The 27,042-nt window shown below is 40.5% G+C and overlaps 1 protein-coding gene across 2 annotated transcripts in view; it reads left to right on the plus strand.

Annotated features, from left to right (window-relative positions):
* Positions 1 to 4,944: 4,944 nt before the first annotated feature.
* mtcl2 (microtubule crosslinking factor 2) overlaps positions 4,945 to 27,042 on the plus strand; it is a 140,441-nt gene continuing 118,343 nt past the window's right edge. For both annotated transcript variants that reach the window (XM_034086782.2, XM_034086783.2), the window contains exons 1-3: positions 4,945 to 6,269; positions 15,743 to 15,844; positions 16,617 to 16,739. In XM_034086782.2, the coding sequence (XP_033942673.1) occupies positions 5,292 to 6,269; positions 15,743 to 15,844; positions 16,617 to 16,739 (1,203 nt within the window). In that variant the 5' untranslated portion in view covers positions 4,945 to 5,291. The remainder of the gene's footprint in view (positions 6,270 to 15,742; positions 15,845 to 16,616; positions 16,740 to 27,042) is intronic.

Raw genomic sequence — 27,042 nt, forward strand, 5'->3', positions numbered from 1 at the left:
TTTCAAAAATGTTTGATGTCATTAACAACCTGCACAGTTTCATGACGGGGACCCGAAGACATGCTAGATTTATTGAAATCTAAAAAGAGCTGCGTCCCGGGAAACCAACTTTGGAACTGGAGAGATCCTGTGATGTCCGATGGAGCTCATGGTCTTGTGCTGTCAGTAAAGTATTGACACTCCTTGGACCAATTTTGGAGACACTGGCTGATTTTTCTCAGAGCTCCGGCCACTCCAAAATCGAAGCTGACTCTCTACTTCAGCAGATGCAGACGAAGAAATGTGTGTTTATTCTCGTCATGTTCAACAGGCTGTTTGAAATTAGTGATTACGCAACAAAAGGCCTGCAATGTTCTACTATATCAGTCACAGATTGCATCGATCTAATCGAGGGTCTCAAGGAAAACTACAATACATTGAGGAAAACAGAAAGTGACTTCATTAAACTTGTGACACTGACAGATGATTTGATGAAGAAACACGACATCATTAACTGGGACGTCACTGGGTCGCGAAAGAGGAGGTTGCCAGGTAAATTTGGCGATTCGCAAATTGAATCTACCCTGGGCAAAGCCTCCCCTGTAAAGGACAACTCCGACCTAAAAAACATTATGAATAATGTGCTTGACAGGCAGATTATGGAACTGGACACTCGTTTTAAGGCGGACACATACGGGTTTATGAAAGCCGCTGCTGCATTGTTGCCTCGGTCTAGCACCTTTGGTAACAATGAATTAATTCAGCCTGCCAGCACCAGTGTTGTGCTAGTTACTGAAAACCAGTAACTAGTTACCATTACTAGTTACTTCATTTCAAAAGTAACTAAGTTACTTTACTGATTACTTACACCAAAAAGTAATGCGTTACTGTGAAAAGTAACGTTTTAGTTACTTAAAAAAGGGCTCCCATTATATTAATGCCCTTATAGCCTTCATTTCAGTACTGTTATTGCATTGGAGAATAATACAATCTGTTGATCAACTTGACATGCATTATATGCAATCTGGATAGCATCGATATTAGCTGGCTTTACATATTTTTTCTCCAGGTAGTTGGAAAAAGTTTTCCGTTTCATATGCCGTGTGCCGCCCGGACATGCTATCATGCTAACTAGCTCCCTGAAAGCGGGTGACTCCACTGTAGCAATAGCCTGCATGTGTTCTACAACATACCGTGCAATGGCTTTATCGACTTTTCCCTGGCTAGCAGTCCCTTGGTTAAAATCCAGCCGCTGTTGCTTAGGTGCAGGTGGAGGTGGAGTGGCGTCGGCGAGTCTCTGTGGTCTTAGCTACTAGCTTCGTCCCAGCATGTTGTTTTTGCAGATGTTTTAAGAGATTTGAATGACTGGTTTGGGCAGTAGATAGGCTCTTTGACCCGCCAGCACACAACTTACATTTAACTAAAACGTTATTTTCTTTGTGCTCGACAAAAGTGAAATAGTGAGAATATCTCCAGGTGGAGAAACTAGACTTGAGCTCCGCCGCCGCCATGATAGTCTTGTTAGTAAACAACACAAACACGCCCACAGCCCGTATCCACATGTGACACAGGAAGTATCTAAGTACATTTACTCAAGTACTGTACTTAAGTACAGTTCTCATCTCTGTTCACCTGGCTGTTGACTATATAAAAAAACTAACGCAGTAACGGAGTAACGCACCATGTAGTAACGGTAACTGAGTTACTGAATTTAAAAAGTAATGCGTTAGAGTACTAGTTACTGTAAAAAATAACGGCGTTACAGTAACGCGTTACTTTGTAACGCGTTAGTCCCAACACTGGCCAGCACACACTTTTCCATCTGTGTGGAAGATGCAGAACACGAAGTCTTTGTACAGCAGCTAAAGAGAAAGGTGACAGCGGGCATAACCTTCCCATCACTCGTGGAGGTGCTCGACTCATGTCCCACTGACATTTTCCCTCAAATGAATCGTCTCCTTCGGGCTCTCGTCACGTTACCCATAACAAGCTGTACTGTGGAAAGACTGTCTTTTCTACTGTCAGTAGAGTAAAAACGGGGGTGAGGGCATCAATGAACACAGACAGACTGAACTCGTTGTCCCTGCTCTCCTTTGAAAGAGAACTGACTGAATCCTTGGACTACAAGGACATTATTTCAGTGTTCAACACAAAGCCCCGTCGACTCCTGCTGTAACCTTCAAAGGTATTTGGACTGTAGGCTACATGTATATAGTATATTTCATTTTTTTTTTTTTATTAGATTTATTTCGAATGTGTAAAACAATAAAACAAAAAATTAAATATGAAAATGAAATGAAACATGAGATTTATATAGAAATGTAAGCAGTGTCAAATTGATAAACAAACATATTACTGATTCTAAATTATATATAAACAAATGATCTAAATACACATCCGAAAAGGGTCCATGGGAAGAAGTTTACATTTATTTAATCCCACCCTTTCTCCCAATTTTTTTTTTTTTAACATACATATTTTTTTTTTTTCTTAAAGTAATACATGTGTTAATGAAAAACAAACAAAACAAAAACATAAAAACAAATAAATAAACAAACAAATAATTATTAATTACAGTTATTGTTTTTTGATAGTTTTGCAGCAATTGGACTTTACGCAATGTTTGTGTGCGTGCGCGCCAGTGTGTTTATGTGGCCGCCGTTCCATAATGAGTATGTCCGCACCGCTCTGCGTATCCATGCTTTATTGTTGATGCTGTGCAGCTGTTGGCAACTGTGTGTTTGTGCAGCGGCAGCCGTGTCATGTTATAGGCTACTGTGCTGGTGTGGTGTGCCTATAACATGACTTCTAATATGTGTCTGTCTGAATAAACTTTTCTGCAATTAGGCAAGTATAGTTGGCTTAATAGTGGCTTATTTCAGTTAAAATGCGTTTTAGGACATATTAAGTATGTTTGGTCTTGAACAGGCTGGGCCCACCTGATTTTTTTTGGGCCCACCCACTCTTTGATTTCTGCCTACGCCACCCTCCTGTTGTTAATTGATGAGCCTGAAACATGCACTTGGCAAGGTTCAGAGGCACATTTTGCAAATATGGCAGTAGCCATCGATCATCTTAAGATAAGATATACTTTATTGATCCCAAGTTGAAAACATTTGCGTTACATCAGCATGTGTAACAGTTGTAAATATGCAGTGGTGTTTATTTGTAAATCATTTAGTATAATCACACAAATTCTGTGTTTTATATTGAATAATTCTGTGTTCTTTATTTATTGATTGTTCAATACCTGACAAGGCCGGAGATGAAAAACGTTGGTCGCAGGTTCCTCAACAGTGCATTACAAGACAGGTTATTATTAGAAATGGGGAATAGATGGAAGAGGCGGAAGTCCCACACTACTTTTTAGCTTTAATAATGAAAGGAACCATCGGTTAATAGCTGGAGATGACATAATGTCCCTGTCACTTGTGGAGAATACTTCAGAAACATATTTTTACCCATTAACTTAATGGTTCCTGCTTGCTCTGTATATGAAAAAGTATGTATAAGGGAATGTAGTTGAGTAACATTTTGGGAACAGTATGATCAGGTACATACTTCAAGACTTCACTAAATAAAGCGGAATAATAGAGGGATGCAGCACTGTAGTTTTTTTTGGGTCCTCGACAAAAAAAGATTTCTTTTGTAGATTTTGTATTATTACAGAAAAAAAACATCTGTTTAAGACACCATTTTGTTCAGCAAGATAACAAAAACACCACTTTTATGTTTTTTTGAAGGTTTAATGCAGCTTTGAAAATAAAAAGCTCACAAAACAGTGAAATGAATTTAACGCTGCCAACACTAAGCTAAAGACTGACTGTTAATGTAATTACATGTCCGTGACAATCTATCTAGCCTCATTAAGCTACTTGTAAGTAACCACCTTTAACTTGATCTTCCTTAACTCATCTTACATAAAAAACACTTTAAGAAAAGGTAATGCTCTAACATGCTAATTTACAGTTTTTGGACTCATTGCAGCAGCACTATAAAATGTGATAATCTATTTCTTTCACACATACAGTAGAACATTTAAGGCTTTTACTAGAATTTCTCAAACTATTAAATAAAAAACTATGGAATTTGATACAAACATTCATGGTCCCCAGAGGATGAATCCATGAAAGTACCACCATCAGGTCAATATTTCAATTTGTCTAATACTTTTAATACATGTATTTCTACACACCTTCTTAACGTTAGGACGTTACCATTGTTATTTTAGTGTATTCTTCTAATCTACCTGTATCAAATTAACACACAGTCACACACTCATCTATCCTCACGCACACGTAACTCGAGACTTACTGTAATGTGTTACCATGTGCAAATGATGAATCCCACAAGGATGTGCATTAATCATGATGGGAATGGTGTTCAGACATAGGCTACTGCAGACACATTAGGATATCCTCGTGTTTTAAAGAATAAGCGCATTAGGTTGGATTTTTGCTGAAGATATGTAATTCTATTTACAGTAACTACCAAATAAAAAATATTCTTACTTGTACTGATTCAATTCAACATGTCTATAAAATAGATACATTTTTGGGTGGTTTGTTTACATTTATTGTCGTGCTATTAAGACTCTACTTATCCCTTACACATATCTTTCCAGGTAAAGATGTTTAAGAGATTCCTTTTCCTTGTAACATTTGTTCTGTGTGTATGTAGAGTACAACAGAATGCATCAATGGCAAAACATACCATCATAGCTTTGGGTTTAAAGCAATGCATAGTGAGCAATGGTGAACCCTGCTCCTCATGCATCTCTCAGAGCAATATTATTTTATTTTCCTGCTCGTCTGCCCTTCTAATATCCTGCAAGGGTGGCGACAGAGAGCTGCAGAAACTAGATTTTCCCTCTCTCTCTCCTCCAGGGCAACATCCCGTTATCTGGGCGGAGAAAGAGGGAGAGAGGGTAGACCATCCACCACACTGCCTCTCTGTTTTCACCAACACTCTGAACAGGAACCGGCCGGCTAGTTTATGTCATCCGGACAGATATCCTGACGTGGGGGAGAAGATCTATCAGAACAACGCGGAAATATTTACAAGTCTACTACTACACACCGTGGAAACCGGGATTGTATGTTGCGTTTCTGCAGTTTTTGGACTACGCTTCCTGCTTCTTCGCCTTGTTGCACTATAGGAGCTCTGAGCTCTCATTGTGGACGGAGCGAGGATCCCCTCCTTTTGTGTGCTCTGCAGTTGTTTATTCAAACTACAACTTCTGCCTCCCGTTTCCGCAAAATAGGAGGTTTCGTTTCAATTTTTTTTTATTTGTTTCGGCCTAAACGGAATGAATGACAAAAACAAAGGAAGTTGATGTCCATACCTCTCCGGCTGACCTCGTCTTCGTCTCGGTCAAGGAACGGAGGCTACATCTCCGGCAGAAGATGGACAGTGGAGGCGGGGCGGAGGGCTCGGACAGCGGGCAAACTCAGCACGCGGTGCCCGGGCAGCAGCAGCCAACCCACCGGCCTGAAACCGCGGAGCTCTCTGCGGCGGTGTCCGCTCAGCCTTCAGGCAAGAAGAAAAAGCTAAACCGGGCTCCCTCCCCGGCCAGACCGAAGGATGTACCCGGTTGGTCGCTCACCAAGATTCGCGGAGGGATTGGGACCCCGACTCTGAGCGTTAAGCCGGGAGGCATTCACCTGGGCAGCCGCATTTCCCGTCGCAGCCCCGTGGGAAGTCTCGCTGGAAAGGAAGGTAAAGCGGATAAGAGCAAACCGACGGGCAAATCATCCTCAGCCTCGTCTAAAACGGCCAACGCAGTGAAAAGCACCGGGGGTCGGCGTAAGGTTTCGGACGCCAGCACAGGCTCCGACGATTTATCTAAGGACTCCGGCTGTGCCACCGGGAAGCTCTCCCCGACCGACAGTAGCTCCGAGCTCTCGGACTGCGCCTCCGAGGAAAACAAGCTCTCAGCGGACGCTGTGAGTAGCGACGCCGAGTCGAGAAGCAGCCGAGGCGGGGGGCTAGACGGAGACAAGCCGCTCAGGGATGGCGTGTTGGCAGAAAGAGCTAGCCAACATGCCACCGCCAGGACCACCTGCTTCTCCTCAGAGAGGGACTACAAGGACCGGCTCTCCCTGGCCGTGGAGACAGGGGAAGGGAGCATATCCCCAGGCGAGGAGCGCTCGGTCACCTCGTTTGACAGCAGGGTGCCCCCCAGCACATCCCTGGCTTTCTCAGACCTCACAGAGGAGTTTATGGATGGCATGCATGAGGAGTTTGTACGGGAAATAGAAGAACTGAGATCTGAGAATGATTACCTCAAGGTAAGTCCAATATATTCGAATAAGTGTCAACTATAATTGTGACTAAATGTCCCATGGGTTTTTCAAATGACAAACATAAACAAAAGGCCTAACCGGCCTATTTTAGAATTTGGTTTCTTTCTGTTGCTTTTTGGCCTATATGCTAAAACTATTTAAATCATGAGCATGGTGTAATATAAAGTCAGTTGAGTTCAGTTTGTTCACTATGATTTGCAGTGTAGAAATGCCTTTGGACTCCATCCAATGCTACTCACAGGGATGATGATGTTATGATTAGAGAGCATGCAACCCCACAGACACATGAAACACATGAGCAACACATGTAGCCTTGCAGCCTCAACATGGCATGTATCATATGGAATATAAACACATGCAATTTTTAAGATGTAAACAAGTAAAATATGTGTGGATGTAGTATTTTGCAGGTAGTGCCTTTTCAACATACTTTGCCAGTCATTGTTGTCAGCTCACATGATGGAGGAAAGGACTCGGTAATTTTACCCATCAGACTCGGGGTTGTCAGCTGCAGCCTGCAGAGAAATCTGTCTTGCTGCAAATTTAACAAGGTGTTATATTTGCATTTGTATAACAGGGAGATAACTATCCTGTGATTGTCTAGTTTCAGGGTTGTTTCCATCCTGAGAAGAGTAAAATACTCTGGGAAACATGCATTATGGCCTCCAAATTTCAGTTTTGAATGTTTTTTTAAACATGAAACAGTTCAAATAACTTGTCGAGGAACATATTATTTTTGTCAAATTGAAAAACCCCAATGCTTCAGCAACCAGCCCAACCCTACATCATCGCTACCCTCAGTGGGATAGCATGTCAACAGAGGCCTGTACTACGAAGCTGGTTCAACATAACCTGGATATGTTTGAGTTAGCCGGTTGGCCTAATCCAAAACATACGCGCTCTCGCTAAACTGTACTACGACGCGGGTTATCAAACTGTGGATCACTCAAGCCAGCCGTGTCCTATCTAGTTAGGTGCGCGTTCACATGCTGACAGCGCAGCGCGTCATACTTCCTGAATGAAAAGTCAACTATAATATTAGACATATGAAGAAGTTAAACTTTAAACATCCATGACTTAAACACTTTATCCATGATAAAATCCACATAGTTACACCTGCAAGGTGAATACAGCTGGTAAAAGAAGAACAAGTGTTTGAATGCGTACATTAACAGGTTTATGATATTTAGCTGCCCCGTCTAAGACACGATCTGACTTTTAATTACATTTGATTTGAGTGTTTAGTCAACTTAATGTGTTGCTTAAAATAATACTTCTTTCACACACACATACGGGTTTTGGGCCGAGGGCGACACCGTACTTCCGGTATGCGCCATTTCACGCAGGTGCAAGCAGAATATCATATTCTATTGCCTTAATCAATATAGTCAACTCTAAAATACCACATATATGCAATGGCATGATAATATTATTGTGACAAGTGGGGTATTCACCAGGGGCCTGTACTACGAAGCTGGTTCAACCTAACCTGGATATGTTTGAGTAAGCCGGTTGGCCTAATCCAAAACATACGCGCTCTCGCTAAACGGTACTACGACGCGGGTTATCAAGTGGATCGCTCAAGCTAGCCGTGTCCTATCTAGTTAGGTGCGCGTTCACATGAAAGGGGTGGTATATGGAGCATTCGACCAATCACAATAGGCGCATTCACACTGCGGTACTTTTCCCACAAAGGTTCATGCGAACTTAGTTCATGATCGCGTTCACACCAAAAAGAGCCGGTACTAAAATTAGTTCATGCGAACCTTTTTACGTGTAACTATGTGGCTTTTATCCTGGATAAAGTGTTTAAGTCATGGATGTTTAAAGTTTAACTTCTTCATATGTCTAATATTATAGTTGACTTTTCATTCAGGAAGTATGACGCTGCGCTGTCAGTACGCTTCTCCATGTTTGTGATTGGTCGAATGCTCCAGATACCACCGCTTTTATGTGAACGCGCACCTAACTAGATAGGACACGGCTGGCTTGAGCGAACGAGTTGATAGCCAGCATTGTAGGACAGTTTAGCGAGAGCGGCTTTGTTTTGGATTAAGTCAACCGGATAACTTAAAACATATCCAAGATGGGTTGAACTAGATTCGTAGTATACCGCCCAGGTTAGCCGCGCAGCATAAGTTACCATGGAGATCTAGCCCGCTAAAAAGAGAACCGGCGTCGTAGGATCGGAAACCCCAAGTTTTCCCTGAAGTAGTACAGGCCTCAGGTGTTGTTACTAAAGGCATCTCTCAGCTCCCACAGGTCCACATGCGGTGGAATGTAATATGAATCCACCAGCAAGCCAATAAGGGTGATTGATTAGGGGAATGATCAATTATATTAGCATGTCTCTAAGCACTAACTGGCAGGTACCAGACAAGACAATAATTGTCAGAGATTGATTGTGGAGGGTGATTGATCAACAGCACTCGTCTGTCGCCTCATCAGGAGGTCCACCTCTTCTTTTCTCAGGGAGCGCTGCAACAGTGTTGGAGAATCCTGATTCTTGCTCTAAACACACAAGCAGTAAAAGGTTTTCTATTCATTTGTATGGTGATGTTGATGCATTTACTTAATTTCAACGACACTTGCTACTCTTGTAAAACACAAGCAAGGTTGTCTTAATGAAATACACTTGCAATATTCTAAAAATACAATGACACAGGTTGATTATCATGACATATTCCACTATAGGCTTACTTTTTGTGATCCTAGCCAGCGTAATAATCAGGATAAATGCTTTATATTATCTATACCTGATAAGTGTTGATTAGTTTGCCATATCAAACAAAAAACGTCAACATTCCCTGTTCCATCTTCTCAAATGGTAGCATTTGCTGCAAACCAATGCTAATCAAAAAGCTATGATTTTGGAATGCTGTTGGGGAACAGATGAGCAATTTCAATACGTTTTTCACTTTTTTGTATATCTTCATACAGAGATAATCATTAGTCGTTTCCCTAAATGATTACTAGTTTGCTAGCATAAAGTATTTTCAGCTGTTAGTGATATTCAAAGGGCTGCAAAGATAAGACAGCATCATTAGTAGGTGCAGTGCACATTTTCTGCTGCCTGATTATATAGGACAGCATGAAACAGAGCTACCTTATTGGACCACCCCAAAGCCTCATGGGAGGCCTGTCAGTGGGGTGAGTGTTTGTGTCTGTAGCTTCAGCTGTGAGGAACACCTGGGGGGTATACTACGAAGCAGGATTTTCGCTTAGCCAGCTAAATTCAGGGAAAACTCCGGCTTTCCGGTATACGAAGCTGGTTCTCTTTTTAGCAGGCTAGATCTCCATGGTAACTTATGCTTAGCGGCTAACCTGGTCGGGACCAGGTTAGGTTGCAGGCTAAGAGCTCAACTCAGTGAAAGCACTGCCTGCTGACCAATCAGAGCTCAGTGTGCGGAGTTTAAAGCGATCAAGTCATATTACAGGATAAAGGAAATACAGAAAAGCTGCCGTTGCAGGAAAGACACCGACTGTGTGAACGTGAACATTAATAGAATATCACCTCCCATCTTCAGAGCAATCTGACTATTATAACATTAGCGCTAAGAAAGCTTACTTAAATATCTGCCACAACATAAGTAACCGGATCAGAGTAACATTAAGTACAGTCCGCGGCATATCACTTCATAATGTATCATATATTTTCTTATCTGAGTCAGCTGAGCCGTATCTGGCTGTGCAACACTCACAGTGTCACATACTGTATGCAGAAGTATTATTTTAAGCAACACATAAGTTGACGAAACACTCGAGACAAATGTAATTAAAGTCAGAGCCACTCGTGTCTTAGACAGGGCAGTGATATCATAAACCTGTTAATGTACGCATTCAAACACTTTTTCTGTTACCAGCTGTATTCACCTTGCAGGTGCAGCTATGTGGCTTTTATCCTGGATAAAGTGTTTAAGTCATGGATGTTTAAAGTTTAACTTATTCATATATTATAGTTGACTTTTCATTCAGGAAGTATGACGCTGCGCTGTCAGTATGCTCCAAATACCACCCCTTTCATGTGAACGCGCACCTAACTAGATAGGACACGGCTGGCTTGAGCTGGCTTGGCTTGATAACCCGCGTCGTAGTACCGTTTAGCGAGAGCGTGTATGTTTTGGATTAGGCCAACCGGCTAACTCAAACATATCCAGGTTAGGTTCGTAGTACAGGCCCCCAGGTTAGTAATCAGACGATGAAAACAACAAGCTCTTATGGTGTCGGCTTCCTCTCAATATCTCACTGTCTAATTTGTTTTGGGATAACACTATCTAGCTCCCTCTTCTCCATTTCCTACCCATAATTTTTTTCAGGCATATTAGAACTTAATGTCTGTTTATCTGTCACTATATCTTCATGTAGTGCATATTATGATGCATTAGGCGCTTTCACACCGGAGTACTTTTCCCCGTACTTTTCCCTTTTAGTTCCGATAGTTCCTGGGATTTTGCGTTCTCACCAAAAAGAGAACTTAGTTCATGAGAACTTTTTTTACCCCCTTTTCAGTCCCTGATAGAGAGCAGGTACTTTCCTGGGGAGAAAAAAGTTCCAATTTCGGATTGACTGGGCGAATTGCAAACCACGCCCCTGAAAACTCTAAAAAGTGTTTTGAAGCCGCCATTTTATTTGCTGGCATTAGCATTATTAGCATTAGCCCAGCACACCATCAGATAGAGACTTATGGCAACACAAGAGTCCCAGCAGCTTCTACTGAAGCCAGTCCCTAACTCCGGGGACTTCCGGCCGGGGACTTCGGGTGCCAGTATACGCCGTGAAGTGGTTTGCAGCCTGCCAGTAAACCCAAAGCAGAAGAAGAAGAAGTGACGTCAGCGGCTTCATTTGCCTAATCCTCTCTCAGAGAAATTATTCCGGTGTGAACGCGATCTGTACTTAGTTCCATGGGGGTACTAAGTGCTGGCACTAAGTAAGGCAAAGTACTTGGTGTGAAAGCGGCTATAGTAACAGTCACGGGTGTGTGTATGTGCGTGTGGGGAGTGATGCAGTAGAACATTCCACTGTAGCGCCCGGTACCTTAATGGGACACCCTACATGTTTGAGCACCCTCTATGAAATGTCAAGCTACCCCACAGCACCCCCAAAAGAAAATCTCTCGCACCGCCACTGGCCGCGGCACATGACAGTTTTGTGTGCCCTCCCATGAAAATCATATGCCCTCTCTATAGATTTGTTCTGGCGCCGGGTCTGGAACTAATGCTGGAAACTAAGTACGGCAAAGTACTTGGTGTGAAAGTGGCTATTGACTCTTTCTTGTTTCCCATTTGGTCGGTTATTGGGAGATCAACAGCTGTTGGAATCTTTGTAATTATGAATTCATATTCTGGTGTTATAGATCATGATTGTCAACAATAGGGCTGCAACTCACAATTATCTATATTCATAACTAATTGATCTGTTATTTTCTAGACTCATCTTATGCTCCATATAGTGTCAGGAAATTGTGAAAGGTTCAGGGTCCGTCCCATCTTGTTGTGTCAGTCCAAAACCCAAGTTATTCCCTTTTTAATATGATACAAAACTGAGAAAAGCAACACATCTCCACATTTAAGATGTTAAAAACCACTTTTGTTTTAAAAACGACTCAAATTATTAATAAACAAATAGTTTGCAAACATTTTTCTGATGACTGATTGGCTACAGTTAACATTTAAATATTCCAGCTATATTACCTGCAACAATAACTACCGTACTTCCTCACCTACTTCCTACTTTTGTCACACAACAACAGCAGTTTGACTGATTGTCGTTCCTACCATTCACACCTTGTTGAAGTATCTCACTCTCACCAGGAACCCCGACAGTGAATCTAATTACCATCTGAGTCCACATGCGAAACATGAAGCTACTAACTTCCGACCTCATGTTACAACTTCACAGACAGGCCCACAAAGATGAGCCTTTCAAACCTAATTTTGAGGAATGTCTCTCCTGTGACCACAATTTAAGATAATGGTTAAGCATCTGTGCAGGCTAATGTTGTATGACTGTTGAAATTCAATAATCAAAATATTTGAATGAAAAAGAGTTGCCATGGTAGTTCAGCTTATACTTTAACTACATAATATACTATGATTAAATTAAAAGTTGATATTGAATCTCCTGTATTTCTCAGAATCTGGAAGTCTTTGTAATGTAGGTGAATTTATGGCTAATTTCTTTCTCTGATGTTATAAAAACGCTAGATCTTTTGAAGATTTTACATTTGACAGACATACACATGATGGATGCTTTTATGTATCTTGTGTCATGCTTTCTTAAGTAGTAGCGCTGCAGCTAACGATTATATTAATGTTGATTATTTAGTATTTAGTTGTTTGATCAATAAGAAAATAGTGAAAAAGGATGACCAGTGTTTTCCAAAGCCCAAAATGACATCTAAAACTAAATACATTCAGTTTACTGTTGTGAAGAAACAAGAACATATTCACAATGATGAAGCTTGAATCAGATCATCTTAACTTTTTTTCCTTTAAAAATCACAAATTAATTGATTATCAACGTCGTGTGTTAATCAATATAATAATTGTGAACTAATCACTGAATCCTAGCAACTTTATTTAGTGCTTTCAGTGTCACTGCATGGTCAAAACAAAACAAACCAAGCCAAACCCTAAATATGAAGCTACAGCCTGCAGCCCAAATACTGGAAACAGAGGGAAACAGCTATGTTTCTTTGTCAAGGTAACAAAACACAGACCTGCCTGGCTCGCTCTCATCTGATTGGGATTCAATCTCCTGACTGGTTTCTTATTCACATGACACACACCATCTTCCCTGTTCTCCTTCAGTTAGCTGCGTAAAGCAGGTCAGTGGACCACCTCTCTCTCTCGCAGTCTCTCGCCACATTAACTTGTGATTCCCTCGTTCCGTGTCCTCACTTTCTCGCTCTCTGCTGTCGTGTTTTTATCTCCCTTCTCGTCTGCATTTCTTTCACGCTCTGTTTTTCCCATCTCAGTTTTTTGTTCTGTATTCCCATTTTTCGTTTCTTGAAATACCTTGCATGTCATATTCTTTCTTTCTTTCTTTCATTCTCCTCCTGCTGTTCCTCTCCTATCCTCCCATTTCCTTTCCTTTATTGTCATTTCCTTCCTTCCCTACCTCTCTGATCTATTTTGGTCTTTCTTTTCCTTGACATTTCTTTCTCTCTTTTTACTTTCCCCATTTTTTCTTTTCTTTCCTTTTATATCACCTTTCCTTCTTTACTTTCTTTTCCGCCCCCTCTCTCCTCTGTATTGCAGATATGAAGTAGTCAGTCCTGCAGATTGCTCCTTGCTGCAGTCCATTTTAGCTCCATCAACAAATATCTTTCACAAGATTTTGCACACACACCCACACCCACAAACTCAGAGAAGCACTCCCTTTGCTGCATGCTAATCCACAAACGTAACCTTAATTATTAACATGCTTACGATTCCTACTCACACAAATAGTTTATACTGTAGTAGCAGCAGAGCCGACCCACTCACACGTACTCTCTATCTGTCTTATCCACACATAAACACACGCACATCCCCAGAGCTCCTTATTGCTACAGTCAGAGCTTTGCAGAGGTTGACCCACATTCTTCACTGTAGAGTATTTTGACAGCACTACTACTACTACTACTACTACTACTAATACTACTACTACTTACTTACTATTCGCTTGTTCCCCTTTTACCTATATTAGTTAAACATCACATACAGTGTTTTGCAGTACACTATCACAGTTGCATAACACCTACACATGCTTTCCCATAATGCGCAATACTTTTTTTGGTGGTGTGCGGTTCATATCAGTAGACTGACATGCTTAAACAAGGGCTGCACCTTGAATATGAATCAAAGGAATGATGCAATGTATGCTGTCGGGCTGAAATCAATGAGTTATCTGTAGAATATCTAGAAAAGTGTTAGAAAAAAAACACTACAGTAGGGCTGAACGATTAATCGACTTTAAATCGCGATTTGAAATTATGCGATTATCAAATCGCAAAGCCTGCAATTTTTTTTAACAATTTTTTTTTTTTTCTTCTTGTGTGTCAGTCATCCACACCAATCAAAAGTGCTGTGCTCCACATGTACCAGCCATTGTTAACCAATCAGAAGTGGCCCATGATAGAAGGTGATAGACAGATTGATCCAATCACCTGCAAAGTATTTTTGAAAGTGCCTGCCTTTTCCAAATGGCTTCCAATGGAGCTTTCCTAGATGGTTTGGTGAATCAAACCATCTGAGTCAGGTTAGTAATGCTAGAGACGGGAGCATGTTGATGCGACCTTCCTAGCCGGAGATATGGCCGCATTTTACAATAAACTTCCGTTGGGTCGCTTAAAAACAAATATCGCGAATCGCAATCGCAATATTGGTCAGAAAAATCGCAATTAGATTTTTTCCCAAAATAATGGAAATGTGGAGCACAGTACTTCTGATTGGTGTGGATGACTGACACACAAGAAGAACTACAACAACAAAATCGCAGGCTTAGGCGATTTGATAATTGCATCATTTAAAATCGCGATTTCGATTTAAAATCGATTAATTGTTCAGCCCTACTATGGACCTGGTTTCTTGCATGCATCTATTGACATGTTGGAACAAAGGTTTAACATGTTGACTGACAGGAACCTGATGAAGGTGGTGGGCTGCATGGAGTGTATACACTGTTTACCCTTGTACTCGCTAACCTGCTGGGTTGGACGCAAATAATTCTGATTGCCTGCATCCTTCATGCCAACCAGCATGCCAGATAGGCTTTTCCGTAAAAATGGCCCACCATTTACCCAAAATGATCTGCTAAGTAGTTTCTGCCAAATCAGTTGTGTTAGAAAAGCTAGGCTAACGTTTATATTTAAAAGACACAAGAGATCTGTATTCCATACTATATTTTTGAAAGCCTTTTGTTTAGATATTTTTACCTCACACTTTTTATAGTGTAGGAATTTTCTTTTCTCCAGTTTCCCAGCAGGTAGAGTCTCTTCAGGCAATCTGATAACCTGACCCTGACCTTTGACCTCCTGTGCCCGAGCCAGAGAAGAAAATCAATACAGTATCTATCATATTATATTACTTAGTGCATCATTCTGCCACTTACACCGTCTAGATCTCTGCTTCTGATGACCCCTTTTACCTGACTTGGGAGAATATTACATGGCAGTTTATTTTAAGAAGACACTCATTGTTGTAAAGGCTGATAATGAGGATGATGAAGATGAAAATGTGGTGGCTAATGACAACATCAGTGATTGTTTTGATGATGATGATGGTTGTCTTGCATTTAGCACAAAGACGCTAATGGTTCCTATTAAACATTAAAGCATTCCCTTTATGGCCCACATAATGCATAATGCACTTCGAGGTACAATTAAGAGTCTCTACAACACCAAACGGCTCTCTCCATGCAGGTTGATTTTGCAGGAGACAAATGCACTTATACACTCTCTGCTTGTCTGTGAGCAGGATGAGATGGAGGAGTTGAGGTCTGAGATGCTGGAGATGAGGGACATGTACATGGAGGACGACGTCTACCAGCTGCAGGACCTACGGCAACAGATGGAGCAGGTAAGACTGTGCAGGACTAGCCGGATAAATGAAAGCTCTCTCAATTAATCTGTGACCTCATTTTTTGTTATATCCTGTTATGAAATGTTATGCCGAGTCGTTGAGGCAAAAGCATTTTGTTCATACACCGGTTGATTTGGGCATTATGTCTTCTTTCAGACTAAAATAAAAATAAATAGGTGTTAACATTTAAAAACGTTGTTTATATACTTTTTATATTTATACTAATTCCACCAAAAGTTAGCATTAGATAATGCCTCAACTTATATTCAAATAGGACATTTCAGAAAAATGCTGACATATTGGCTTTGTTACAACTGGAGAAGTTTTGTGTTGATATCTTTTAGTTAATATTTTTTAAATGTTCTCAAAATGAGTTACTTCTCAAATTTCTAGCAGCACTTACATACCCCAAACCTTTCAGTTTGCTTTTTAATGGCTGACAGTAGTTCTTGATTGATAAGAGAGATACAAAGAGATATAGAGAATTTAAATGTTGGTTCATCCAATGCTCTTACTTTTGTTCTGACAAAAGACACTGCCTTATTTTCATATTTAATGCATTTCAAGCAGGGAAGTAAAATGATGGACAATCAATCATCTGAATCTTTCAGTCATCTTTGAGACAAAGGTGCTACACAAGTCCTGGTGCATTATGGATGTCTCTATTTCTTCTTTTGTATTTTAATGACTGTTGCCTGGCGAATTTCCCTTGAAGCTACATAATTAATATGAAACAGCTTCATCCATTCACACTGCTGCTGTTTCTCAGGCTAACAAGACCTGCCGCATCCTGCAGTACCGGCTGAGGAAAGCAGAGCGACGCTCTCTGCGCGTGGCCCAAACAGGGCAGGTGGACGGAGAACTGATACGAACACTGGAGCAGGACGTCAAAGTAAGTGTCCGTGAGGTTCTGAAATGTTAGATACAGTATTGGCATGATTGGGAAATGAGAAATCTGGAAAAAAAATTCTAGTGAAGCTTAATTATTTAATTTAAAGTACAAAGTCTTCTGTCAAAAAGCTCTGAGTTCTTAGTTAACTACAATTAAAAAAAATTAGAATGGTATTTCCGCTTCTTATAAACGTCTTCAAAGTCCATAGAGGGAAATTCGGTTTGTGTGGACATGTTAAAATAAGGATATGTTCTCTTAATCCTAAATCTCAACTAGACATTGTTATTCTTCAGTTTAGTTCACTGTTAAGAGTTGCTTGTGTAAAAACAGTTTTTTTGCATTTAGTAAATTATATTATTATAACAACTTTTACATTAAACTAGCAGAAATTATCTTATTAGGAACATCTAATGTATTTTCAGGCTCTGACCAGACTTAAGTTAAAAATAGCAGAGAAAAAACCTTGATCACTATATCTCAAAATAAGGACTTTAATTATGTCTGAATGTTGCCACAACATGCGGTTTTGTTTCTGGTGGAGTTTATATTTTGTGAGACAGTTCTTATGATCCTTTTCATCACACTGTCAAAGTCACAAGACTGTGGTCAAGCCAGGCTTCTTCTAATTTGCATAAGGAATTTCCCTGTTTCAAATGTGTATATGTGCTGGTCCCACTGTCTGAGAAACACTGAGCACTGCATTATGCCTTTCAATTGACCTCACACATGTTAACATACACAGATCCATCATTCTGTCACTAAAGAAACACGTGTTAAAGACTAACTACACACACAATTGTACTTTTAGACAACGCTCTCTTTTACTAGCATCCTTCACAGTGCACATACTGTAAACACCAGTCATACCAATCAGGAACCCAGGAAAAGGTCCGTTATGCACGAACACACTGCGGGGTAAAGCTTCTGTGTGAGTGTTGTGTCACACTGACCCTGGACCATGGATGCACTCTGTCAAATTCACAACGTTCCGCCAACATTTTTCCATGTGATGGAGGATACAATGAGGCCTTTATACCCTTCAAGAGAGAGTTTGAGAGTGAGACTGTGATGTCACTCTCCGAAGGGCTTTCCGCCGGCTGTCGCTGTCTGTCTCGCCACTGCTGTCTCACCATCTGGTTGTTTTTGGGAGAAGGAATGAAGAAAAGAGGGGAAGGAAGGAGGGAGGGATGAGTTTACATCCTGTGTCTCTGAGGATGAAAAAAGGGGGATTGGTCACTTTTTGAAAATTCAAATCAGCCAATCAGAGGCGGAAGACGAGGCCGGAGCAAAACATGAAGGATAAAAAAGAGAAAGGCAAAACAAAAAGAAAGACATTCAAATAGATTTGAATAGAGGTCTTATTTGAATTTAAATGTTTAGTAGCCAATGGTAGCGTTGGGATAAGGAGTGGGAGGGTGAGGTCAGAAATTATTGAGAAAAAATGAAAAAGTCAAAGCTTGGGGAATAAAATGAGTTAAGTCTACATCTTTTGGCTACATTGGCAAAGAGGGGTCATACACACAGTATATGGAAAAAGATACACAGCAGGGAAACAAACCCGACCTCTCTCACAACACATGGCTGATTATGTCGTCTTGCCGCCTGAGACTCAGACAGCAGTTCAAGTTACAACATGTTGTGTGTGTGCGTGTGTGTGTGTGCATTAATCCCATGCTAAGCTTCTCTTTTGCCCACCTCTCACAGTCACTTCTGTGTTTATTCAAGTGGCTTTATCATCAGCTCTATAAAAACAGACACTCATCTCCTGCCCCCATGACTCAATAATACTGATTGAGCTCTAATGGGAAATAACTTAACCAGCAAGCATTACAAAAGTAGACTTTAAACAGTTGAGCCATCTAAATAATCCCACATCAAAAAAGGTTTGAATACCAAAAGTAACAGCTGTTAAATCTGTGGACATCAAATGCTCCATCTGTCTTCAACATGCTATTTGTTCTGATGCTAAATGCTAATTCAGGTAAATGAGTTGGACCCACGACAAAGAGAACACTTTACCTGCACCCACACACTCACTTAACACAGGAGCCTCATATTTACTTTTGTCTGCATCATCACCAACTAGCATCTTCAGCTAACAGCATGCTAGCTAACAACAACTAGCTTACAACATATCATAGATATCATCAGGTACCTCACATTAGCAAGTAACAAAGCATACATTATGTAAGCTAACTGCTGCTGCTTTATTCAGCTGTACAGATTAAAAAATGAATGCAATTTAGCATGGATGGTCTTCCCTACGATGGTAAAGGTAGCAGTGTCCAACCTGGGCTAATGTGCCTATAGCTATATAGGCTACATGGACAAAAGGAGTTTCTATATTTAGCATGCAGGTAATGCTTACTTTTTTTACATTTCCCTTTATTTGTTGTTTATTGACTGAAAAAAAACATGATTCTTTAAAAAGGTTACTTGAATTAGATGTTCCTAAATACCCAAGAGTTCTTTTAAAATCGTTTTATAATTAGACTCTCATTGCCTTACAATAAATGAGCCCCTCTTGGAATGAGTACAAATCAAGAAATGCTTAATGAAATAGCAAGAGATTGCTATTTCTGGTGATTACAGTGTCCCTCTGAGTGATGGAAAGGCAATGAGTGTTTACCGTCTGATTTGACCTTGACTTGCTGAGCTGCTTTATAAAATAAATTGGCTTAACTGCTGTTGATGCGTTAAGGCCCTGATGTGATGACTCACTCACATGCAAATGCACACAAATTGGCTAAAGCACACACAGACTTAAACTGACGCACTGAAAGACACTCATACCCCTCTACCGTCTTTCTTTTTCCCACTCACTTGTCATGTAATGCTCCTAGAGGGAGAATATGGGGGCTTAAATGTTGGGGAAAAGATAGAAAGAGAATCACAACAAGAATATTAACTGAAAAAAAGATCTTATAATAACACAAGTCACATGCGCTTATTTATGCTGTTTTAGTAATCTTGTGCTTTTCGGCATGCATTGTGAGTGTGTGTTACGCCGGTCAGAGTCTGCATGAGAATGTCTGACATCATTTCCTGTCTGTCTCGCACACTTCTCTCATTCCCACAGGCCACAGACATCTGGACACTCACACACAGGAAATAGTTGTGAGGGTTCTCATGATGTCAACACACCAGTTGTACTTGATCCCCAGAGACAGTCATTTGTGCATTTGCCTTGAAGGCCTGAACATAATAGATATCTAACACTGATGATCTCTCCCCGGTCTCTTAGGTAAGAAAATATGTTGAGTGAACAGATCCTTTGAAAGCAACATACAACATTTTGGAAATTATACAATATATGTTTGCCTCACCAGGTGTTAGACAGTTTCATCTCTCTGCCTTGAGTATCTGGTTGGATATGTTTAGCTTAGCTAGCGGCTTGTTGCCCAAATAAGGAGAGACCTCACACCACTACAGCCGTGATTTTAAACCAGGACAGCTTTGTGATGCTTTGTTTAATATTTTTGCCAGGCGTGCCACCAGTGTATATTCTGTCCTAATTGTAAAGTTAACGTTACATATACAGTGAATGTATTTGTTTGACGCAGTCCATTGTTTTTAAGAGCAAGCTCAAGCATTTCTCTTTATGTTGTCATTCGAGGTTTGCTCTGGAGCTCTTCTCAGTTTTTTTCCACCTACACTAATTTATATATCTCACTTGAATAATTGTTGACAGTAGTAATTTTGCATCCTCGTCCCCTGAAAATTTAATTCCCTTTAAACTAAACTGCATTGTCAGTTATATTGGGCCGTATCACAACGCGTTTTTTGATCAAAGTCAAATACAGGACTTCTACCAAGGAGAACGCTCTTTATGTAACACAGACTTTTTAAAATGAACTTCTATAAGTCAAATTACTTATAACTTCTTCATTTTAAGCCAAACCTTGATCTTGTTTAAAATTGAGCCAAGTATTTTGTTGAAACAATTAAATAAGCAGTTTAAATGTATCTGAACTTAATGTTGTACACACTTCAATTTTGCAGTAGCAACAGATGGTGTATCTATAGTAAAGCGGTAGGTGGTGTGTGTCCTTCCTGCAGATTATAAGAGTAATCCTGCTGGACCTCTTACTCCCTCACAGACGCATAGTTGTGAAGACCCTTATTGAGATGATACTTTAACTAGCTTCTCACCCTAAAATCCACTACAGCATTACCAACAGTCTACATTTTCACAAAGGCATTTTGAAGAATGGAAGATCTGACCTACACTAAAACTGGTCCTCACAAATAAAGAAGCAGAGGAGCTGACACACAAGCAGTCATTAGATTAGAGCCTGGAAGCAGCAGTATCTGGTACATTTATCTGAACAGGGCCAGCTCTCAGCCTCATCTCCATATGTTACTGTGTGTGTGTGTGTGTGTGTGTGTGTGTGTGTGTGTGTGTGTGTGTGTGTGTGTGTGTGTGTGTGTGTGTGTGTGTGTGTGTGTGTGTGTGTGTGTGTGTGTGTGTGTGTGTGTGTGTGTGTGTGTGTGTGTGTGTGTGTGTGTGTGTGTGTGTGTGTGTGTGTGTGTGTGTGTGTGTGTCTGCATGTGTGTCCGGCCGAGAGAGATAGAGTGCTCCAGTTTTCTCCAGTTAAGTGTTCCTCTTGCATCTTTTACACCCACACCAACACACACATCCTAACCCCCACTCTTGCAACATGTGTCATGCACACACTGGATGAAGTACAGTTTCCATGCCAGTATCAGTCATAACATCCCTGTTCCCACCAGGAACTGTGGTTTCCGCTTGTGTGTGTGTGTGTGTGTGTGTGTGTGTGTGTGTGTGTGTGTGTGTGTGTGTGTGTGTGTGTGTGTGTGTGTGTGTGTGTGTGTGTGTGTGTGTGTGTGTGTGTGTGTGTGTGTGTGTGTGTGTGTGTGTGTGTGTGTGTGTGTGTGTGTGTGTGTGTGTGTGTGTGTGTGTGTGTGTGTGTGTGTGTGTGTGAACATTGGACAAAGTAGTTTTAACACTTTTCCACTGATTATTTCTACTTTTGTAGTTTTGACAGCACTTTAGAAATTGCAAATTACTTCTCGCTAGCCAAGTCCTAGCAACAGTATTTCAAATAGAAAATGTAATTAACATACTGTTGTGCTAATATAACTCTTGGACAGTTTTAAAGCTTACTTGGAGGAAGAAGTGTTTAGATGCATGCCTTAATTGTCACTCAAAGACAGTATGCTTTACTTTCCCAAGCAAAACACCATGAAGAAGCCCAGGGGCAACTTTCAATCCGAAGGTTGTGGGTTCGATCCGAGCCCTTGCAGTCAACATGTCGATGTATCCTTGGTCAAGATACTTAACCCCAAGTTGCTCCCGATGGCATGGCATAATCTTCCCCAAACTAAATCAAGAGCATAGCAGAGTCACTATTGTTGCTGTACTGTAAACTCTATTATTGTAGCATCTTGTTTTGGGAAATTATGCTAAGTTGGTTATTCAACAGAACTAAACATTACTTACACTCCTAAGTGTTGGTATTGTGGCTATTCAAGACATATTTAAACAGCGGAAAGTTAAATATAGATCCAATCTTCTCCTACTGTATTCAGCTTTTCCCACTACAGTCTGCTGGTGTTGATGCATTTCACTGCATGTGAAAAGGAGAGTGTTTGAAAGTGAAGGATGATTTGGTTCGACTAGTGATTGACTCCCTCGTTAGAGCATCTTGCACATTGTTTCGGAACGGGAAAGAAATCCAAAGATGACAGACCTGCCGCACATAGTTATGTTTGCTACACTGTGATTGGACTATCGCTGTTCAGTTTCGCTCAAATGATGAGTTTGTCCAACTTGTCAAATGTTCTCTAGATTGAATTGAACTCAAAGTCTTTATCAAGGAAAAATGCAAAACATACATCGGTTTGAACTTCTAAAACTTTGAAACTGTGCTTCTTGTTACTTTCATGTTTTATATCGTAAATATTTAATTCATTTTGGATTTTCACTGCTGGTCAACAAATCAAGCAAACTGAAGTTTGGGAGCCATTTATCACTATTTCTGACATTATATCGACTGAGCATTTCATTGAAAAAATAATATGGCGATAAATCGATAATGTAAACAATCACTAGTCCTATCAAGAAATCCTGCAAATACAACCAGCCCTAACACAACAGCAAATATTCTAAGGCATAGTCCTACAGTATATGTATGCGTGTCTGGATGTATGCTTGAATGGATGGGAGGACAGAATGGCAGTTTTTGATGTTCGAGGTGACATCATACTTTTCAACTGCCAAACATGCCAAGGATTGTGGGAATTTATCACATTCCCCCACCCTCCCTTTCTCTCTTTATACAAAGATAGATGGATCACAGCCTGTACTGGAACAGCTGTCAGGCCACTGCCTCACTCTCTCTTTCAGACATAATGGTTTTATATATAGACACGAAGCAGATTACTTGTGATGTAACATCCTCTAAATGGGCGTCAAAAGGCCAGTGTCAAAAAGGTCAACGGCATCAACACTAGCTCTGGGTTTTCACTAAACACTGTAGTTCTTTCGAGAAGACTTGCTGAAATAAATGTAAACTCATTTTTGCGGCACTTTCCAACACAAATCTTAAATTGGTAGCAAGAGAGCAGCTACATATAGTTGGTGTTTGACACACTGTGATGAGTTATAGTGGATGGGCTTCAGGGCTGTTAAGCTATTGAGTTATGAAATGATGACATTAGAGAAACAAAAATGCACTACTACTTCATCTCTGTGCATGCAGCTTTATGCTTCCATGGTACTACTTTAAAAGGAAATCTCACACTTTATAAGCTATTGCATTTATCATTTGGCTTTATATTTGATACTTTGCAGATAAAGATATGCAAACAAATCAAGAAAATATGATATGGTATAGGTAAAGTATTATAATACTTCATTATGGCTGGTCACTCACTAATATTTTGGATTTAATGAGGTTTTGTTTCATTTTAAGCACCTGATGACCACTTAGAATAACTTATCATATTAGTGTAATGCCATATAACAAGATTATATTGTATTATAACTACAGGAATTATAATACCCCATGATCCTTTCAACAACAAAAAACAAATATGGAGTATAACTTGATCAACATGATTTACTATTATTGTTATAAATCATCTTAATTATTCACCAGTGCTCATACAGTTGCAAGAAAAAGTATGTGAACCCTTTGGAATGACCTGGATTTCTGCATAAGTTGGTCATAAAATGTGTTCTGATCTTCATCTAAGTCACAACAATAGACAAACACAGTCTGCTTAAACTAATACCACACAAACAATTATATGTTTTCATGTTTTTATTGAACACACCATGTAAACATTCACAGTGAATGTGAACCCCTAGGCTAAAGACTTCTTCAAGAGCTAATTGGAGTCAGCAGTCAGCCAACCTGGCGTCCAATCAATGAGACGAGATTGGAGGTGTTGGTTAAATCTGCCCTGCCCTATAAAAAATACACACCAGTTTTGAATTTGCTATTCTTAAGAAGCATTGCCAGATGTGAACCATGCCTCGCACAGAAGAGCTCTCAGAAGACCTACGATTAAGAATTGCTGACTTGCATAAAGCTGGAAAGGGTTACAAAAGTATCTCTGACAGCCTTGATGTTCATCAGTCCACGGTAAGACAAGTTGTCTATAAATGGAGAAAGTTCAGCACTGTTGCTACTCTCCCTAGGAGTGGCCGTCCTGTAAAGATGACTGCAAGAGCACAGCGCAGAATGCTCAATGAGGTGAAGAAGAATCCTAGAGTGTCAGCTAGAGACTTAAAGAAATCTCTGGCACATGCTAACATCTCTGTTGACGAATCTACGATACGTAAAACACTGAACAAGAATGGAGTTCATGGGAGGACACCACGGAGGAAGCCACTGCTGTCCAGAAAAAGCATTGCTGCACGTTTGAAGTTTGCAAAAGAGCACCTGGATGTTCCACAGCACTACTGGCAACATATTCTGTGGACAGATGAAACCAAAGTTGAGTTGTTTGGAAGGAACACACAACGCTATTTCAGTCAGACAACTCACATGTTCCTTTAACATGTTTATTAGAAGCAGCATATAGTTGAGTTTGGCGACTAGGCTCGGGCATCATCACTCCATAGATATACATAGCACGATGAGTGATGATCAAATAACTAACCCCCGAGCCTACAGGTGGAAGCTGGGGTGGTGGTGGGGCAGGCAAGCGGCAGCGACGTAGAGGTAGCTGCAGCAATAGCAGCAGCAAGCAATGCATGGAGAGAGATCTGGCAGGTTAAATAGAGCGGCATATTAAGGAGACTCTGTTTGGTTGGTTGTAGAGCGGCAAGGGGGCGTTATGTATGAATGCAGCATAAGTGCTCGAGTTGACTGCCTGAACTAGCTCGCAGGCTTCGCCCCATGTGTGGAGAATCCAAAGGGTTCACAACTGTAACTATTATTCTACTGTGCCAAAAGCAGATAACCAAGAATAATAGGTATGTTAATGATGCAATATAGACATTGAAAGTGCGACTGAAATGATAAATGTTCTAGAAGTATTTTTAAACTGTGCTTACAAAATAAGAGTTTGTAAATTCCCTAATGATGTTGCATAGAAAGTGCAATGTAACATTTCTGATGATCTGTAATGAAACTGGACTCACTAGCAGTTTATTTTAGTCTGTCAGCCATTTAAGGACCATTGATGCTATTATGAAATATTCCAAAAACCCTTCTTATGTATCTGCTTATCTAATAGCGGATGGTGCAGTACTTTGTTCTGTGATAAACTGAGGGGTTCAGCTAAACAGCGGGAAGTCGATAATTCTTCAGGGAGGCGCTCCTTGTAAGCACATTTCATAGTAGCTCATTAAAAAAAACAATAAAGTCACCTCCAAGGTTGACTGTAAGACCTCGCATGCTCTCCACTTTCACTGGAGTCATCGTTCCCCACCATGCCGCCACAGCCTGTGATTTTATCAACAACAGACAGGACCGACTCAAAAGAGTGCTGAGGTAAATAAAACTACAGATTGAATGAGTGTTTGTCGGATTTAGCATCAGTATAAAGGGATATGTTTTATTGTACTTGACAAGCAAATGTCAGCAAGCTAAAATATTCTGAGATAGACAAAAAGTATAAAAAGCACCCATAAATAAAATCCAACATGCATTCAACAATAAAAAATGTAATGTTCTTGGTTATTTGGAAAACAATACCATGACGAAGTCGGCTAAACACTTTGAGCCACAAATTACATTTTCCAGCAACAAAGGGCTTTTAGCTGCTGAGGTTGTTTTTATGAGCTGAGTGTTGTGTGTTGTGATACATTAATTTGAAGCTCTGTGTTTCTTACTTTCGCCTCAGAGCTGACTGCAGACTTTCTCTGGTTTAAATGATTCCTCCCACACCAAACACATGAATGTTTCAGTAGGTTTTAGCCGTTCCCCTGTCAGTGCTCTGGGGCAGCAGGACTGTCCCCAGGTGCTGTACAGTTGCCACCCACTGCCCCTAAACAGGACATTTTAAATCTACAGGATAACTTTTTAATGATGTGTTATTTAAAGGAATACCTTCAAATGTTAGCTCGTTAGCTGTTGGAAAAGGACAAACTGTAATTAAATGGGCCCTATTATGCTAATTTTGCATATTTGCATTTGGTGCCTTTACTGTGACATGTTGACATTCTTTAATGTACACAAAGTGCTTTATTTATCTCATGCTGCAGCACCTCTTTTCACCCTCTGTCTGAAACCAGATCGTAGTCCGCTCTGATTGGTTAGCTGGCTGGCTCTGTTGTGATAGGTCAACCACTTAGAGATGTCCCGCGCCTTAGCCTATTACATGCATTTTGTTGCTATCCAATAGAAGCGTGAGCGTTGCATAGTGATGTCATTATGTTACAGCAGTAAACAAAGGAGTCCAAAAGACACGTTTCAGGCAGGGTGGGGGTGTGAAACAGAAACTCTGACTTTGAGAGCTAAACCTTTGCCGACCATTTACATGCGCAAAAACCCAAAAGGGGTTGTCTTCCATTTTTGTTTCTTTTCATACTGGGTTAGTGTTCACCTCTGTACGTTCAAAGAGAGATGGGTTGTGTTTGGCATAGCATAGCACAAACAGGAAGAAGGGAGAGACTGCAAGCCTCTGTTAAAGAAGAAAAATAGACTTTACAAGATCTCCACATTGACTTTGTGTCGTTTCTTCTTATGTCCTTCCTTGGCCCATTCTACACCCTTTTACAGGGTTTCATAAAAATAGGGCCAGTCATGTTTCTGTAATCCCTCTTGCAAACAGACGGTGATGGTTTATACACGTTATTCCATTTGGGGTGGGGATATGAGGTTTA

The sequence above is a fragment of the Pseudochaenichthys georgianus genome, chromosome 7, assembly GCF_902827115.2.
Source record: "Pseudochaenichthys georgianus chromosome 7, fPseGeo1.2, whole genome shotgun sequence".
Lineage (NCBI taxonomy): Eukaryota > Metazoa > Chordata > Actinopteri > Perciformes > Channichthyidae > Pseudochaenichthys > Pseudochaenichthys georgianus.